General features: G+C 45.7%; 2 protein-coding genes across 2 annotated transcripts; both read left to right on the top strand.

The window, feature by feature from the left end:
* The first annotated feature begins 632 nt into the window (after window positions 1-632).
* On the top strand, window positions 633-8,336 carry EIF5A2 (eukaryotic translation initiation factor 5A2). The gene is made up of 5 exons (XM_048314446.1): window positions 633-688; window positions 943-1,141; window positions 2,518-2,622; window positions 4,083-4,214; window positions 4,472-8,336. Exons 2-5 carry the CDS (start codon window positions 977-979, stop codon window positions 4,529-4,531), a joined length of 462 nt encoding a protein of 153 aa, XP_048170403.1. The 5' UTR covers window positions 633-688; window positions 943-976; the 3' UTR covers window positions 4,532-8,336.
* Window positions 8,337-8,557: 221 nt separating this feature from the next.
* RPL22L1 (ribosomal protein L22 like 1) lies at window positions 8,558-10,712 on the top strand. The gene is made up of 4 exons (XM_048314445.1): window positions 8,558-8,660; window positions 8,949-9,041; window positions 9,426-9,547; window positions 10,458-10,712. Exons 1-4 carry the CDS (start codon window positions 8,652-8,654, stop codon window positions 10,600-10,602), a joined length of 369 nt encoding a protein of 122 aa, XP_048170402.1. The 5' UTR covers window positions 8,558-8,651; the 3' UTR covers window positions 10,603-10,712.
* The last annotated feature ends 7,625 nt before the right edge of the window (window positions 10,713-18,337 follow it).

Here is an 18,337-nt window from a genome sequence, read left to right on the forward strand (position 1 = left end):
TAATAATTCCACTATTCATGGAATATCAAACAGAAGCTCTCGGTATGGATCTCAGCCATCTCCGTCCCTTTTGGCTGATTATAATGCTTTCAAAACGCTCGTTTCTGATTACTCTGAGAGGGGGCACACGAGGCAGACAAAGGAGCTTTGTGTGTACCGCCGTGCACGGCTCACACGGCTTTGGGGACATTTTGGGGACGCACATTTCCCCCCACATTCGTGTAACTCCCACCGCCGTAGCCAACCAGCCCGGACACACCCGCGGCGGCCTCAGCCACCCAAGATGGCGGCGCGGGGTGCGGGCTGTGGGGAGGAGGCGGCGCGCGGCACCGCCTGGCGGCCGATGAGCGGCGCCTCCGCAGCGCCCGGCACCCGCCCGGCACCCGCCCGCTCCCCGCCGGCGCCGGGGCGTGGCCAGCGCGCGCGAGTGGGCGGGCGCGGGAAGGGCCGTGGGCACGTGGTTCGGGGAGGGGCCTCTAGGCCACGCCCCTCCCCGCGGAACGGCCGTGGGCCAATGAGCGGCGGCGGAAGCGGAGGGGCGGGGCTGGGCCGTGCGCGCGCTGCCCGCGCCGCCCCTTCCCGCCGGCCGCCGCAGTGGTGTCGGGCGCGTGTGCGCCGCGCCCGCCGCTCCCGCCCCGCTCCCCCGGCACCGCCGAGACCCCCGGCACCCCCCGACTCTCCTCGCAAGGTAACGGGGGCCGCGGGGACGGCACGGGAAGGGAGGGGGGCGAGGCAGGCCCGGGGGCGGGAGGCCGGGGGCTCGCGGCACGTGGCGGGACCCGCCTGCCGCGCACGTGTGCGGGGCGGGGTGGGGGGGGGGGGGAGTCCGGCCCGCGCTCCCCGCGGTGGGCGGTTGGCTTCGTGTCTGTCCCCCTCTCCCCTTCCCCGCCACCCCTTCCTGCCGCCGGGGCTCCGAGCAGACCCTCTCTCGTTATCGCGCAGCCCCCCCGCCGCCAGCCCTCCCCCTCGCACCGCCATGGCCGACGAGCTCGACTTCACCACGGGCGATGCCGGCGCCTCCTCCACCTACCCCATGCAGTGCTCGGCGCTGCGCAAGAACGGCTTCGTGGTGCTCAAGGGGCGCCCCTGCAAGATCGTGGAGATGTCCACCTCCAAGACGGGCAAGCACGGCCACGCCAAGGTGAGCGCTGCCGGCCCGGCTGTCGCACAGCCCGCAGTGTGCGCTCCTGCGGCTCCCGGCTGGCCGACAGGGAAGGGTGTAGCGTTTCATTTGGCTCTGCGTCCCGCCTTTGCCTTTCTCGCAGCAGTGTCTCATCATTCCAGAGCTGGCTCAAGGGTTTCCAGTCATACAAAGCAGGAAGGATCGAGGACCGGGGGGGTTGTTTTTTTCTCCCAACTTTAACTAGTTAACGTTTTTAAAAAAAAAAAAAAAAGCTTTAACACTCATAGTGACAAAACCAGTTTCTGTAGTGGGGGTAGAGTAAGTTCTGGAAGGGGGGCTGATGAAATCACTAGGGCGTGGTTGGCTTGTGCTGTCGATACCCACCAGAGCACTTCTGTGTCTGCCCGTGCCGGCAGACTTTTACTGTTGCAGTGTTAGACCAGGAGTGCCCGGGCTGTGTTACATAATCCAGAGCTCCGCGGACGCTCGTTACTCTGTGGGCCTGCTCTGGCCCTGTTTTGCTGCCTTTGCCTCGCAGCTTCTTTCCTTATTCCAGCAGTGAGAGAGGAGTGCCTGTGTCCCAGTAGGGATGTTCTTAGCTGCTGTCTGGGGCTGCAGCCCTGCTGCCCAAGCAGTTGGCTCATGCAGCTGTCCAGAGCTTGGAGCAAGGCTGGAATCCCTCTTCATTCATTCATTCAGCCACACTTTAGGGTGGGTATATCAGAGTTTGGAGACAGATCTGTTACAAGTGCAGACTACAGAGATTTATAAGTTTCCACAACCTTGTGCCATATGTATAGGGGAGTAGAGTATTTAGGATTTTTCCAAGCTAGAGTCGACCAAGCTCTTCCTAGTATTTCCCCTTCTCCTTCCCCTTGGCTTGTTTTAATAGACAGATCCAATTTTCTTAAATATAGAAACAGCTGTGAGAAGAAAAGGACCTGAGAAGAACTGGTTGAACTGGTCATCTAAGCTCTAGCTGCAGTGAGCAGTGCAGCTGGCATAAAGGGAGGTGGGAGCTGCTGTGATCGCTGTGCATGACCACTCTTTCCCCTTAACCTCCACTGTTCTGTTTCTCAGAACAGCTAGGTCTTTAAATAAACATTTTCTTAACCACTGTGAACTCTTAGCTTGCTGCTGTAAAGGTACAGAAGGCAGTGGAAGATAACAGTGGCTTGCTCTCCTGTGGGGTTTCTGTAGTGTACTGTGGAAGGGAGTGAGAGGCCTCCTCTTGATGTGAGGGATGTTTTCATACCACAAGCGAAGGGTTGAGGTAGAATCTGGGATTGCACATGATCTCGTAGGAAAGTGAGTAGAACCAGCAATACTGATGGCAATAGCATCTTGCTTCTCCAGGACCAACAGTAACTGAAGTTATTTTTCTGCTCTTACAGGTCCATTTGGTTGGTATTGATATCTTCACTGGTAAAAAATATGAAGATATTTGCCCATCAACTCATAACATGGATGTTCCAAATATCAAGAGGAATGATTACCAGGTGAGTTAACAGTCATACCAGGCTTTATACTCTTTGTACCACACATAAACTCTCTTCATCCCCAAATTTGCCTCTCAATAAAGTACTGTCTTGATATGACATAGCATTTACTGAATTGCTAAAACTGTCAAAACTCACTGATGGAGAGAGAGAGAGCTCCTTGGTGTATAAACAACCTCAGGTTAGAGTAGTAGTCTTTAGGCATGACAGGTAATAGACATAATTCGTAACCATGCTTCTAGCTATTGTTATAACGCCACTTCTGGATTCCTTGTGGTACTGGCATGCTTTAGAATATGGAGAGAGGTTATCCCTGCTGCAAGTTAATATTAGTTAAATGAGAATCAAGATCTCACATAAGTAAATTTGAATCTAAACATAAATTGTCATTTATAGTTTCACTCTTACATATGGTAGATGAATCCCCAAAATAGTCTTAAACTGCATCTGATGCCAATTCTAACTTTTTTGCTCCTTGTGTGGAAAGTGGCTATAGGTGATACTAAACAGTTCTGAAGCTCCTGAACTCTGCACTGAAATACATGTATGAAAGGAGCAACTTCTGTAATGCTGTCTGTGATATGGTTAGTGAGCTCTTAAAAGCACAGTTCAGGTTGACTTATAACTTGTTTGCTATCTTCTCATTGCATTGGGAATAGTTCTAGTCAGGAACTGACACATCCACATCATCTGGAAAGCTGCAGTTGCTTGACACAGGCCAAGTTCAGTGTTTTAGCAACTCTTCAGGACAGCTGATGCTGTTGGAATAAAGTGTGACCAGCCTGTCTTAGTGTTCAGACCTTACAAGAAATTCTTCATGTTATCTTGGTGGTCTTTCTCTATTGTTCTGGGATTCTGATCTTTTGGATTCACTGTTACATGTCCCAAATTTTCCAACCTGCTCTGTCAAAATAGCCATTCCTCTTAGCTCAGGCTTTTGTTTGGGCTGAAAACAGCATTATAAAATGGCCCAGGTCTTGGTGGATGTTCCCTAATTTATTGATTAGTTTAATGTAAATGATTGTATCTCACTGTAGACATGCAGGTATAGAAGTGTATAGTTACACTGTTGTGTCCTTTTTACACTTTATACAAGCAGTGTAGTTGAGTGAACACCATTCCAGATACTGTTTCTAATTCACAGATAAAGAAAGCTGAACCAGTGACCTGGAAGCAGTACATTTCCTAAATCACACATACAGGGTTTGTAGTGTCCCACCTACAAGGATGTAACCAGCAGGGTTCTGTTGGTTCTTGATAGCAGAATGCCTTTGCTACAGTTGCCCTAACTCTTAGCCCACTCAACCTTTGTTAAAAATGGATTTGAATAAGGTCCTTAATTGTTACAGTACTGAAGAATTATTGTAACAGGGAGAGTTCACTGCCTTCTGCTTACATTAAGCTACTACCTGCTGGTGACTGCTGATGTTAGACTTGTAAAAATGAACTTCTCTTTGCAGCTGATAGGCATTCAGGATGGGTATCTCTCCCTGCTGACAGAAAGTGGTGAAGTTCGTGAGGACCTAAAGTTGCCAGAAGGGGATCTTGGCAAAGAAATAGAAGGAAAATTCAATGCCAATGAAGATGTGCAGGTGAGTAGGGAGGGCAGACAAGAACAGTTCTGGTTAATCCCACTTGTCGATACAATGAAAAAGTATTATTCTGATATTGACCTCTTGTATCTCTTTGTGAAGAGTGGGTTGGAGGGGTGGGGATTGGTACTTGGAGATGCAGAAGGACATTTGTACTGGAGCACTCAAAAGAGATGGGATAGATAGTAAAATGTGAAAGTTTGTAACCTCCTTCCTGTGGCCTGGGCTGGAGCTCACCTCCGTGTCTTCTCTTCCAGATATCTGTCATAAGTGCAATGAATGAAGAATGTGCTGTAGCCATAAAGCCTTGCAAGTAAAGAAGATCTCCAGGCTCGGGCAACTGCTCAGGTCTGGACAAACCACAAATCTATAAATTTGGTCCTTATTGTCACCAAAGCTCTGGCCTTCACAAGCAACCTCATTTCTTTTTTGAATTGTTAAAAAGCAGTGCTGGATTCTGGATTAGTGTTGCAGGCTAACTGGCAGTTTTCAAAATCACTGAGATTTTAATTCCTTAATTGTAACTATTTTAACATTCCTGTGGGTTTCAGCTATGGATCTAAGAAACCAATCAGGTGTTACTAGTGGATATATTTTTATTTGCTTGAGCAAAACAGTGTTTGTCTGTATGAACAGACAAAATACAGTATTCAGGGGCTTTTAGATAAGCTGGTAGGTATCTAGGATTATAAAGTGACCTAGAGCACAAATAGTATTTTTCTTGACATCTTTAGGTAGAACTGACAATAAAAGTAGCTTTTTTTTTTCCCCTTTTTTTAAAGCTTAAGTACTTTGTGGATTGGGACTCTTGCAGAACTGTAGGTGCCAATCGCAACTTTTAGACCAAGCAACTCAAGTGATCAGAAATGCCAGCTGGCTTGACCAAGCCCCAGTGGCCATGTGCAACTAAACTGTATTACCTCTGTTTTCTTCTTTGCCAACTTGTTGGCTTATTGTAATGATAAAATGATTTTAAAAAAAGCCTACCTGTGGTTTAGGCAGGCCGTTGGAATATTGAGTAGATAAGACATAGATAGGTCAAGGGGACACAAAGGTGAGAATGGATGTTAAAGCTATAGACTTTCACTCGAGGCCTTTGTCAGACTTGAAAAATAAAATAGAAAAATGCAGTTCAATTGCTTTCCTTTATTATATTTATCTTAAACTATAAAAGAGTGACAAACTCCATGGGAATCTGTTGCAGTGCTTCCAGCTTTAGGTTTTAACCTTCAGGTTCAGACCATATTTTTGTAGCACAGGGACCACATGTTTTTCAGAAAGTGGGACAAACTGTAGCATTGAGCCTAAACTAAATGCATGTGATTCTTTTTTTAAAAAAAAAAAAAACCTATTGTATTTTCAAAACATAAACTTGACAGATGATACCGAACAACCATGGCTTCACTATAAGAGTAACTAACTTGCTACCTAGTTAGGGAAGCTGGCTCCTATCCTGGGGAGTTCTGAGTCATAGCAACACGCATGCATGCCTCTAACTATTTAGTACCTTAACAAGGCTTCACAGCAATAGTTATGGAAGGATAATTAGCCTGCTCCTGTTTAAGGCGTTCAACTTAGAATTCTAAGACTTGGTGACTTTTCATGAGTGGGGAAACTTCCTTAGTCCATGGCTCAGACCTCTCTTCACAGTTGATAAATTGTTTCCTGAACTTGCCTTAATGCTCAGTGGCTGATGGAGGCTGACACGGAAGCTGCCCTGGACAGCACGCACAATTCACACTACTGGCAGCCAGAGTCGGACTTCATGCTGCTCTTAACTGCTTAAAATGTTTTCAGCTTCATAGTTTGTACTCTCTAGTCCCCGAAGGGCTCGTGGCAACTGTCCTGAGCTGTCCTTGGCTACACTGGGGCAGGGCTTAGCAAACCTTGGAGGTGCAGTGCAGGTGGCAAAAGCACGCATTGTCCGCAGACTTCCCGTGCCAGGGAGAGCAGTGCCAGTGAAGGTAAAGACAGCAATAAATACACTCTGGTAATAAAGCACAGCTACCTGGGACACCTGGCAGAGGTAGGACCTGCCACATGCTCTTGCCTAGCACAAAACATGTTGCAGGTGAATTCTATAAATAGCACCTTGACGGAAATGGCAAAACTGCTTTTAAAAGAAGCTGTAGATTGAAATGCTTCAGAACCGTTCTGAAGCAGATGAGAAATAGTTCAGGCTAGTCTGCACTATCCTCCTTTCTGCCTCTCCATCGAGCTGGTACCTGGAAGTCAGGCTTTGTTGGCTTTGGAGGTGACTGAAATGATTGCTGATGGTGCTGACAGCAAGCTGAGCTGTGTGGTGTCACATGGGAAGTCAAACTAATGCAAGTTCTATCACCATATTACAAATACTTCCAATATGCTTGAAAACTACAAGACTTGAATTTGTCCTTGCTCTGGTAGTGTTTTAGTCTATTATCAGGTGCCTGTCTGTCCTCTGAAACCTTGTTGGAAGACAGGTACTTGGTGCCACTGGCCCACAATCTGAGCAGTTACTTGGACTAAGCTCTCTGGGAGCAGGGCTGGTGTAAGCCCTGTTCCTACAAGCAGGGTCCTGGCCTGACTAGAGTTTTCAGGTACTACAGCAATTTAAACATAGAGGTTTTATGACCTCCAGCTTGCTGGAAGAGCCCTCCTCGGGACTTCCACATGTCCTTCTGCTGCAACCTTCAGTTCTGCAAGATTTAAATGATTAAGTACTTCATTATAGGTTTGTTCTTATATACTTAGTTGTCTTTGTGAAGCACTTCAGGCACCATGGAAGTGCAGAGCATCATGCATGAAGTTTCCCATAGGTAATACATAAGCATGTCTTAAAGCATAATCTCCAAGTTTCAGTAAGGTTATAAAAGTTGCTTCTAAATTAGAACATGTATTTGAGGCATTTTTTTCCAAAGCAAGATGCTTCAGTTTCCTGTCAGAATCGTTGCAACAAACTTTGTTTGTGATCAGTAGTCCATAGAGATGTGTATTTTTAATATCCATAACCAAGTGCTTAGGGAAGTTCTCTTTTCATAGCTTTACTTTAAAACAAATCTTACCGGTGTATTTGTTCTGTATTACTGTCTTAACACTTAAATTGTGTCAAAACCATAAACAACTTACAGATGATGGCAATTGCTTAGAGTAAAGCCTGTGAACACAGGGAGCTGGTGAGCAGTATTTCCACTCCACACAAATAAGGCGGTTTTTTATGGCTCCTGTTCATTGAGTTTCTCTTAACAACTTCACACAATTGGAAAGACTGCAGTGTTTCCTGCCTCAAATGTTGGCAAATAATACTTTGAGAATCCAATAGATCCTTCTAATTTTTGCTTGTAATGGTGGTTTTTCAACTGGGCTCTTGCTGGTTGAGCCACGTTCTCAGGGCTGTTTTTTTTTAAGCTGAAGTTCATTGTTTCTCTTGCAGGTTTTTCTAATCCAAAGTGTACCCAGAAACGGTGCACGGTCTGTAGTTTCACAATACAGATAACTTTACATAATCTGTTAAGAAGTCAAGTTTGTTGACAGTTCTAACTCTTAATGGTTACTGCAGGTCAGTCTCACAGAATTCAAAATTCAATAAATCCCACCTTTTTTTTTTTTTTTTTTTTTGATTGAGTAATTAGAATGTAGTTTGTTACAGTACAACTAAACTTCAGGCTATAAAGAGACCTTGTTCAGGATATTTCGAGTATCCACTGGGAATGTTCCTGAAGGTGTGGCTCCTGGAGCGATCGGCAGCTCAGCGTGAGGTGGTCGGAGGCTCTGCAGCACCTGCACTGTGGCCCTGCAGGATTTGGCAGCCGAGAGGGACTTGGTTTGTGAACTCCAGGGAAACGTTTGCTGTGCTTTGCTGTATCGCGGAACCCCTTTGTCCTGTGCTGTCTGTTGTAAGCAAACCCGGCTGCCGCGGCTCCTGGAATGCGGGGGAGCGGCGAGCGATGGCCACCGATGGCCACCGCGGCTTCTGCTGCTCGTGGGACACCCCCGGCCCTGCAACCCGTGCGGCGGCAGCTCCGGTGTCTGTTTGGGAAGCTCTGTTACTGTTCTCAACACCATGGAAACGATCAGGGGAAAGATTTGTACGTGTGTGTGTGTTTTGCTCCAGAAATAATAAAGGTGTCAGTGCTGTGGGGAGCTGGTGCTCGTTACAGTGACGGGAGCGCGGGGGGGCTGCCAAGGGACTTCGCAGCCACTTCCAGGGGCGGAGGACGGGTGGCTGTGGGAGGAAGAGGAGCCCGTGCGGCCGTGTCCTGTCCCAGGGGAATAACGCCGGGAAATTCCACACGGGATTCCCTTCCCAGGGCCGCCATCTTCCCGGGAGCGCCAGCCCCTCCCGGCCTGCTCCGCGCCGCGCCGCGCGCCTGCGCGGTGACGTCACATGGCTGGGGTATAAAAACGCGGCGTGGCCGGCCTCACTTCCTTTCGGCCGGAGCAGCGCGGCGGAGCGCCATGGCGCCGGTGAGAGCGGGAGGGCGGCGGCGGCGGCCGGGGGAGCCGTGGGAGCCGTGGGAGCCGTGGGGCGGGTCAGGAGCCGGCGGCCGTCCCGCTGCGAGCGGGGCTTTCCCCGAGAGGGCTTCTTGTGGGAGGCGGCGCGGCCGGGCCGAGCCGAGCCGAGCCGGGCCGGCTGCAGCGAGCAGAGTTGGCCGGGAGATGGCGCTCCCGTTACCATGTGTGTCCCCCCTTGGGTCGGATAAAAGTTTTTTACGGCGTGGTTTGTTAATGATGGGGGATTCTTTGGTGTTTTAGCAGAAGGACAGAAAATGCAAAAAGTCAGCCTGGAAGTTTTGCCTTGACCTGACCCATCCTGTGGAAGATGGAATCTTTGATTCCGGGAATTTTGTAAGTTGTGGTTTTGCTCATTCTTGTGACGCATAGTATAATAAAAGCCTTAGTGCAGTAACTGAGTTGCAGTTGACAAGCTGCGTTCTAAATGAGTTAAATCATCAGCTGTTCTTTAAAATACTGTCATTTAAAAAAGCCATTTGGTTCTATAGCATACTTCATACCTGTCCAGCAATAGAACTGTTTTAGATTAAATTCTGTTTTAGCACTGGGATGATTTTTTAATAATTGCATGCTGTAAAATATTTTTGTGCTGTAAGTGTTTCTGTCAGGACATAAGTAAACAGTGGTTTTTAATGTTGTTACCTGACTAGGGTCCCTTCCCTAGTTCATACCTAGGGTGCCATTCCCTAGTGTTCTATTTCTTTAATATTGAAACAGGAACAGTTCCTAAAGGAGAAGGTTAAGGTCAATGGGAAGACTGGAAACTTGGGCAACACCGTTCACATTGAACGTCTGAAGAACAAGATCACAGTGACGTCCGAGAAGCAGTTCTCTAAAAGGTTGGCATGGGTGTCGTTCTGCTGTGTTTGTGGGGTTTGAACTGTGGCATGTTGACCATAAAAACAGAGTCATTTAGCTTGGAAAAGATCTTCACAATCAAGTCCAGCCATAAAGCTGGCACTGTCAAATTCACCACTAAACCATGTCCCTTAAAACACACATTAATATTCAGCTCTTGCCTGCAAAATGAGTTCAAATTAGTCCACTTCTGATACTTGGAGAGGTGTTAGCTCTAACCTTCATAGCACTTGTAAATATTAGTGAAACATGTAATTAAAACAGATTTATTATATCAGATATTTAAAAACCACTTTTTAAAACTCAAGGCTTGATTGCTAATTAATGTTGACTCTAAGCATATTAATAGAGGTACTTTATGTCGGTCCTTAGAAATGTATCAGGAGAAGATGGACCTTTAAAATAACACTGAACTAATGTCGTGGATGGCTGTTTGATTACTTAATTGCTTGTATTATAATGAATGCGTGCATGATGTGGGTTGTTGCAAACAAACCCTTTAAACCAAATGAAGCCTTAAACTGTTTGGTTTGTTAGGACACACAAGAACTGAGCGCATTGATGAGAGGTACGGATCCTTCCTTGCATCCCCTCTTTGTTTGCTGGTACAGGTGCACCAGAATCTGTTACCTTAGACTGAGGTTTAGAACCACTTAACAATGCTTTTCAGTTGCAGGCGTTTTACTGTGTAGTCAAAAAGCAACAGATAATAAATTCTTACATACTTGTAGTGAAAATACACTTTTATTGCCTGTTACATGTGAAAACTTCCCATTTCTGGGTATAGTTACTGTGGTATTGCCCTGCTCAAGACATTGTCTTGGCTGTAGTGCAGACAGCAGTAATGCTTGTTCAGTGAGAAACTTCTAATGTGAAATTCCTGCTTTTCAGGTACCTGAAATACCTCACCAAGAAGTACCTCAAGAAGAACAACCTGCGGGACTGGCTCCGCGTTGTCGCGTCCGACAAGGAGACGTACGAGCTGCGCTACTTCCAGATCAGCCAGGATGAAGAGGGATCCGAGTCTGAGGAGTAACTGAACCTTGGCCTTATGCTCAGTGCAGAGTACAAAAGACTAGAACATCTATTTATAAAAACACTTTTAACTTATTGGTGAATAAAGATTTTGTACCCTGTTGGACAGAGCATGGTTGGTTTTGTAGTATTTTTCTTAAATTCTAGTTAGAAAACAGCACGGGAATTGTTTGACTTGCAGTTTTCCTTCCACTGCGAGGAATCAGCTGTTCAGTTGGCACTGGTGAAAGTCCCAGTAGGAAAAAACTGAGCCCTTTGCCCATGTGTAGGACAGTTTAATCGATTGTTAATCATGTTGGTATAAATAGTTCTAGAGCTTGTTGTGACTGAAAGTTCCAGCTCCTTCAGTGAATTTATGTGAAGGTAATGGCATAATACTTAATACAAGTTTACTTCTAGTTATTTTAGTTTAAAAATAGGCTTACAAATTGTAAATATTTTTTTTCCTGTGTGATTTACCTCATTCACTAGTTGGTTGTGGTATTCCTGTGTGTAACCAGAAGTCAAACTGCAGGAGAACAAAGATTTGAAAGGTTATATTAGATGGATAAATAAGGATATGAAGACAAACCTGATTGCCAGCAACCAGCTAGAACATCTTAAGGGAAGGAGTGAGATGTCCTTCTGTATTGACAGTGCCTGAATCCCATAAAATCCATACAGATTTCTGCTTTTATGATATATTTTACAGTTCTTGTATTTGACTTCTGGGATTATTTCTTTAAAACAGGTATTTCTCTAGTACAAGTGGAAAATTCTTCATTGGAACAAATAATTCCATAACTATGAACTAGTTCTTCATGTAATATCAAGAGAGATTTGTGTTTTCATTATGGAAAGAGTATTTGTGAGACTGAGGTTGCAGTAACTTGCATGTAGATGCATTTCATTGCCATGTAGTGTCCTCTGCAGGTGATTACTTGGAATATTTACTCATGTTCCGGTGTGTTGGTGAACTCTGGAATAAGTAATGCCCTATTTGTTCAGTGTCATAAACCAGGGATATATTTAGACTCTGATACTGAACTTTGTGCTTGAATAAGTCTGGTAGTTGGGGCTGAAGTGTGCCCACTAAATTTTTTGATCTGATGATTTTTTTTTTTAATATATTGGCATTGTTTTTACTGACAAACCTCTGAGACAGATGATTTAGAGACTTGACAAAGCACAAAACAATACTTTACAGTCAAATGATACCCACTTTTGCTACCTAAATCGAAATGAGAAGTACAGAAGGGGAAATTAATTTTGTCAACAGCCTTTTGGGTATCATTTGTCATTTTCCAATGTGCTTGAGCAGCTGTTCCTGGCCCAGGGAGAAGAGAAGCAGCAGCAGTGGAATAACTGCTACTTGTGCCATGTCTGCCTCAGTGGTTGTTTTATTTTGCTGCTTCAGAGGTAGCAAAAGGAAGGGAGCAGTGTGTGTAACTGGCTGCAAGACACGATGTGTTGGACTTCATATGCTTCAGTGGAAATAAACTGCAAAAGTCCTGCTGCAGTCTGGGCCACTGGGTAGCGCTGCCTTGGGATTTCCCACTGGAGAAGAACCAGGCAATGTAGAAGCAACAATTAAGGGTGGTTTTGTGTTAGAAAGCATTTACAGTGGCAGTAGTTGATACTGTTTTGAACAAGCCACTTTTTTCACAGTAAGGCTGCAAGTATTTGTAAAACTGATCTGATCTGTTTTCTTTGCTGCACAAAGTTAAGCAAAGGGCCTGACTTAACAGTTGTATTTCAAAACAGAGCCCCGCCTGGTTTTTCAGAGCTGTGCTTTTATGTGACAGTATCTCCTTTACACCACACTGACACAACAAACCTGTTCTGATTAAATGGAACAAGCACGAACAAAAATCGGAGCTAATGGGATCACACTGCCTTGTTATCCTTCCTTTCAAAGCAGGCTGGCAGCCACCCATGTGGTGGTAGAGCCTAGATAAAGATTGTCACCAGTCAGAGGAAAACAAGGCCTGGGATAGCAAGCAAAGCAATTTATTTCATAGCTGGGTTTGGAGAAAAAACTGCCAACGTGCTCCTGCAGGTTGTATTGCTCCCTGAGGATGGAAGGCAGGAATTTCTGTTCCCAATGCTTGAAAATATTGTTAAACTTTGAAAAAGCAAAATTCTGGTAACAACTGTGGATCTAGAGCACTCAATAAATTTAATAAAATTTTCCTTTAGATCGAGCCAGGCTTTTTTGTTCTGTCCCTGTGTTGGTGCCCAAGCTCCACTGACCATACCCAGAGCTTCCCATTCTGAGTGTGGATGCTATTGCAGCTCTTGTGCAGGTTGGACTTTTATCAGGTCCTGGTCCCTGTATGTGTTAGGCATGGAAACCACAAAAAGGTTTAAATGTAAGTGGAGCTTGTATGGTTAGATTGTTAAAAGGTTCATGGAGAAAACTACCACTACAAATGAGAAGCTGACTCCAGGCAATGCTTCAGAAAAATTGTGATTCTTTCATAATTTCATGTATTTTTGCAGCTGAAGTGGCCAGGTGTGATGCAGGTGGCAAGCAGGAAACAGAACCTGTTATTGTTCAAATGTAAATTTATGCAAATTACCCAGATTAGAGTTGAAGCAAGCTTTTTTAAAAGCCGGAGGTCAGTGTTTCTGTGCTCTTAGGCAGAGAATAGCTCAGCCAGGAACATGCTTTGCCAATTGCTTCTTTCCAACAGAATCTGCTGTAAAATAACCAGTTTTGTTCGCGTTTGTTTTGAAAGTTAAAAGATCCCAAACAGCTTGATCATGCACAGGATTGACTGTTGGAATTTTCCATGTTTAGTGCTGGACAAGAGCCCTGCTAGATGGAGGGCCAGGCTCTCCTCAGATCTGCAGGGATGTGCTCCTGTGTCAGCCACGGGATGAAGCTGTTGGGAAAAATAATGCACCCACAGAATAGAGACCTAACAGGTGACAGGAGCTGCTGCCAAGTTCAGCAGCCACAGAAACACCCCAGTCTCAGATGATGCTCAGGGTGCTTTAGGATTTCCAGAAGGGGCAAGTGCAAAATCCAGCAGGAGTTGAGTGCTCCAGGAGCACTGCTTTGCCTTCCCCCAGCTGAGAGCCCTGGTCCATCAAGCCAGAGGTTTAATTTGGGAAGAGGAATAATCATTGCAGAGCACCAGAATCATTGCAAATTGCACTGGTAGCACAGCAGATGGGCCAGGGCCAACACCTGCCAGCTCAGGGCTCAGGAGGGCAATGGCACCATAACTCTTACAAGGCTTTAATACAGCCAAGATACTTACATAAATATATTTTATAAATATATATAAATAAAATAACAAGTATGTTCTTCCCCCTTTCATTTTTCAATGGTTTTCCCCTTCATTTCTCAAAAAAATGTTTTCGCTGCTGTCTTCCAAATAAAATCAGTTTATGGGAGGCATCCCACACATGTAAAATTCCAATGTCTGTCAAATAAGAAGAGACAGATTTTAAGCACAAATGGCTGTTGCCAGAGCAGCAGTAGCAGCACCACACAGGCTATTTATGTGTGAGCATACAGAGATATTATTTTTCTGCACTGCCAGTCTTTTATCACTTTTGCTGCAGCAAAACTCTCACTGTCTTCTATTAAAAAAAGAGCAACAAACCCCACAGGGTTTCACCAATTTTAGGCATCACTAGCTAAGTTACTTCTAATGTACCTGTTTGCTTTCTGTCTGCTTGCCCTCCCAGCCAAAAACCCCATCAGAAAGCAGCTTCATTAAGTATCCAGAAACAGTAAGATCAGAAATAAAGAGGTAAATAATAGCAGGAAATATCTGAAAAATGTGTTGTTTACAATATACTCAGCATGTGGCAGGTATTAATGGAGGTGCAGACTCAACATTGTCACGTAACATCAGCACAAAGTAATTAGAAACTGAGAGGCCCATGGAAAAATAAATACTCAATAATAGCTTGGATGTGCCCAGCAGCAGGAAATGAGCTTCAGTGATGGAGGGATCTGATTACACCAAATATAGACAAAAAATAGGAGCAATTGTTGTTTCTTTTTACAGACAAAAACAAAGCAAAGGCTTCTTATTGGGCAGATCAGAAGGGATCAAGTTACCTCCTCATTTTGTATGTGTATGAGTATAATATTTGCATACGCTCTACATAAGCATCTATTTTATTTATCATCATGTGTTCAGAGAGCTCTGGGGCTGCCCCAGGTGTCCTGGTGGGGCTTGGCAGGGACTCCTGTCAGCACCATCCTATTGCAGCAACTAAATCCACTCAGCCCATCCTGCTGCCTCCTACTGCTGCCTCACTGTCCTGGGGACACAGGAATAACTAAATTCCTGTGGAGTGTGCATTTTTGGCAGGGTGCTGGCATGAAGCCCCTTTGAGGCTTGCCTCAGCTCTCTGGCTGCTATTTGAGCCCCAGCTCATGCTGGAGCAATGCTGGGTGGGAGGAGTGGCCTGCAATAACTGGGACAGTGGCTACAACATGCCCCAAATCGGATCCAGCTGGATCCCATGAAGTCCTCATGGAGGAGATTGAGGGATTGTTTCCAAGGAGGGTTTCTGTGACCACTCTGAACCTGGAAACTGCCCTGAGAAGCTTTTTGTACCTGAATCCCTTTGGTCTGGGCATTAATAAACTCATAAAACACTGAAGAGCCACCAGCCAGGAAAGATTTTCCATTGCTGTCCTTCCATTCTGGATTTAAATGAGAAACTAAGAGAGAAATGCTTTAATAGATTACTATCTTTTTTTTTTTTAATTAAATGATTTAACATGTCAAGGCACTTCAAACAGCCCATCCCAGCAAGCTTTAAAGCATGATTTAAGCCTCACGTTTGTTACACGGTTTTTGCTGTCAGGTTGGAGGTTTAGTAAGGATTTTAAATGGGAACATGGGACAACAGGATTTTTTAACAGTGGCCCAGTGCCCACACAGTGGCTCCATCACCACACTGATGTTCCCTGCACACCAACAGGATGCTCTAAGCCCAACCTCCAGGAGCCAAAGCCAACAACAGCATCAGCATCTTCTTAATCCCTGGCACAGGGTGCAGGCAGAGGACAGAAGGCACTGAATAATAAACAGCAAGGTGCACAAACAGCAGAATTGAAAGCAAATAGCTAAAACTCTTCAGTTTGATACAGAAGAGTAAAATGCTTCTGGGAGCAGTGCTATCACTGAGTCAGGCTGGGGAGACCCTGTTATCCCCCACTTCTTGTCCAGGACAGATAAGGGAGTGTTCAGCCATCCCTGTTCCCAACCTGATAACATTTTCCAGCAAAACTGCATTCATCAGTCTTCCTCCTTCCAGCTCATTTAGAAATTATTTGCACTGTTGGCAGATAAGGGTCCTGAGATAAGGGTAGTTTTGCTGACACAACAGGCTGGGAGCTGTAAAGCCTCTGTGCTTCTCCCCCAGCAGCTGCTTCAGGGTTCTTCCTCCTGCCACAGCCTGCCATGCTGAGACCCCCGGGGGTAAAGACCCTCCCCGTGGCCCTCAGCTGCAACGGGGCACAGTGTGGGGCTGGCAGGAATCATTTGCAGAGCCTGTGGGTGGGAAGAAAGGGGCAGCTGAACTGGGGTGAGAAGCCTGAAGCCCAAAGCAGGATAAATTGTCCATCTATCTATAAATATGTATGGTTCCCAGGGAAAGTGCCTTTAAGAGGACAGGGATCACAGCAGCAGGTGCTGACAGTGCTGCCCCACATCTGAGCTTGCACTGAGTACTTGAGTTCCAAACTCCATCAGGATATCTCCATAATTACACACAGCAGTCATAGAAGTGTAACTGAGTATTTGGTGTCAATCCTGAGTACTGGGGACTGGGATGAGCTGGATGGCCCTTGGAGGTTAGCAGGGAGAGGAAATCTGCTTATTCTCAGTGACTTCTGACCTTCAAACCCACACTGGAAAGCTCAGGAGGGTTCTTTTCCTCTCCCCTCAAACACAATAAAGAGGCACAAAGTGACCAATGTTTTTGCAGGTGCAGAATTATCTGTTGGGAGAACAAGCTGCAGAGATTGTGACATGAAGCTGCGGCTTTCCTGCTCACCCTTAGCAGGGAGCCTGTTTCCCACATCAGCCCAGTAACCAAAAAAAATCAAAGCCCATGAAACCAGAAGCCAGGCAAAACCCTGGGCTTTTGTTCCAGTATATTTTGGGGATTGTGTCTGTCAGTACCCTTGGCAGGGGCATCTCCCTGCCCCAGCTCCAATGCTCTTTGCCAGGGTGGGATTGCTGGACCCAGTGCAGAAAGGACATTGTTCTGCTGTACACAAAACCCCTGGGGAGGTTTTTGCTTGCAGGTCAAGAAGCTTCTGCTGTTGATTGCCTAATTCCTCTGGGCCTTTTGTATTGCACACAGCCAAGTAAAAAGCGTTATGATTATGAGGATGTTTATGTGTGCTCTCCTCAGCTTTGCTAGGCCCCAGAAGGAGCTGGGATGCCCAAGTTCCTGTAAAACAAATGGTACTCCTGTGCCAGCCCTTTCAAGACAGTTTTACAAATAGACTTTAGAGATACGAGCTCAAAAAATCAGTCTTCCAGCGTGGCTACATTCAGCACAGTTACTCAAAGATATGAGAGAAAATATGAGTCAGAATCAGTGCTGATGTTAGGCCAGTATTGCACTGACAGAGGGATGAGTGAACACGGGGTACAATCAAGCTCCTTCCCAGTTTGCCCATTTTTGATAGTCTTATTTGCAGGGAAATACCTTGCTGAAACCTGAGGGCTTCTGCAACATCCCATCAACCCTGGCCTGGGCTGCAAATGGAGCAAGGTGGTGGTGAGCTGGTCACAAACACTCCATGAGCTCTTACCGAAGTGCTGGAGGGAGTAATACCAAAGCAATGCACTTGGAGAGCTGCAGCGGGCAATCCACACGAGGCACCAAGGACTGCTCATTCATTATTTACCCAGTACCTGGGACAGCTCTGTGGTTTATTCTTTTGATTTGAAATTCGCTGCACTAGTATTTATCTAGATTCAGAAGTAGAGGTTAAGCAACGCTGCACTGATTTTTCATAAAACTTCCCCAGGGTGAGACAACATATCAGATCCACTGCTCATGTCAGGGGGTGATAACAGAAGAGCTTGCCTCCAAAATGGAAAACACAGCAGCAAAGTCCATCTCAGCTGCACAGGGGAAAGATCAAGGCAGAAGATCGTATTTTGCACCAAGTAGCTGTAGCCATGTTCTGCCCAGGACCCCCCACTGCAGGCAGGACACAACCCAAATAGCCCAGCTCCAGCCTGGGTGGGCAGCAGCAGCTGATGGCCCAGGCTGGGTTGAATGAATCAGGATTATTTTACAACCTGTCACACAGTCTTGAAAATAATTGGAAATTTGAGTAATTAAAAGTTCTAAGGTGAATCCAGAATTATGGAAAAGAGCTGCTTGCCCAGCTGGTACACAACATTCCAGCTGGTGCACAATGCACTTTTACAGCTGCATTCATTATCCATAACCAATTTTACAAATTTTACATTTCCCTGGGTATTTTTCTCAATGAACTCCAAGAATCAGCATGTTGGCATGCACATCCACATCCCCTTGTACTTCCAGATTCCTCCTTTGCTCTTACTTCTAAGGCAGTGCATTGATGTCACCACTTAGGTACTATTTACAATACCTTGAAGACCAAATATTGAAGCTAAAATGCTTCAAGACCCTATTATTAATGAGACCACACTTCAATTCATTGCAGATGCAAAAGAACAACCGAATAGGCGAGTGAGAAGCAGAGCTGGGATGCAAGTCAGCATCCACATCAT

This window comes from Corvus hawaiiensis, chromosome 10, assembly GCF_020740725.1.
Source record: "Corvus hawaiiensis isolate bCorHaw1 chromosome 10, bCorHaw1.pri.cur, whole genome shotgun sequence".
In the NCBI taxonomy this organism is placed as follows: domain Eukaryota; kingdom Metazoa; phylum Chordata; class Aves; order Passeriformes; family Corvidae; genus Corvus; species Corvus hawaiiensis.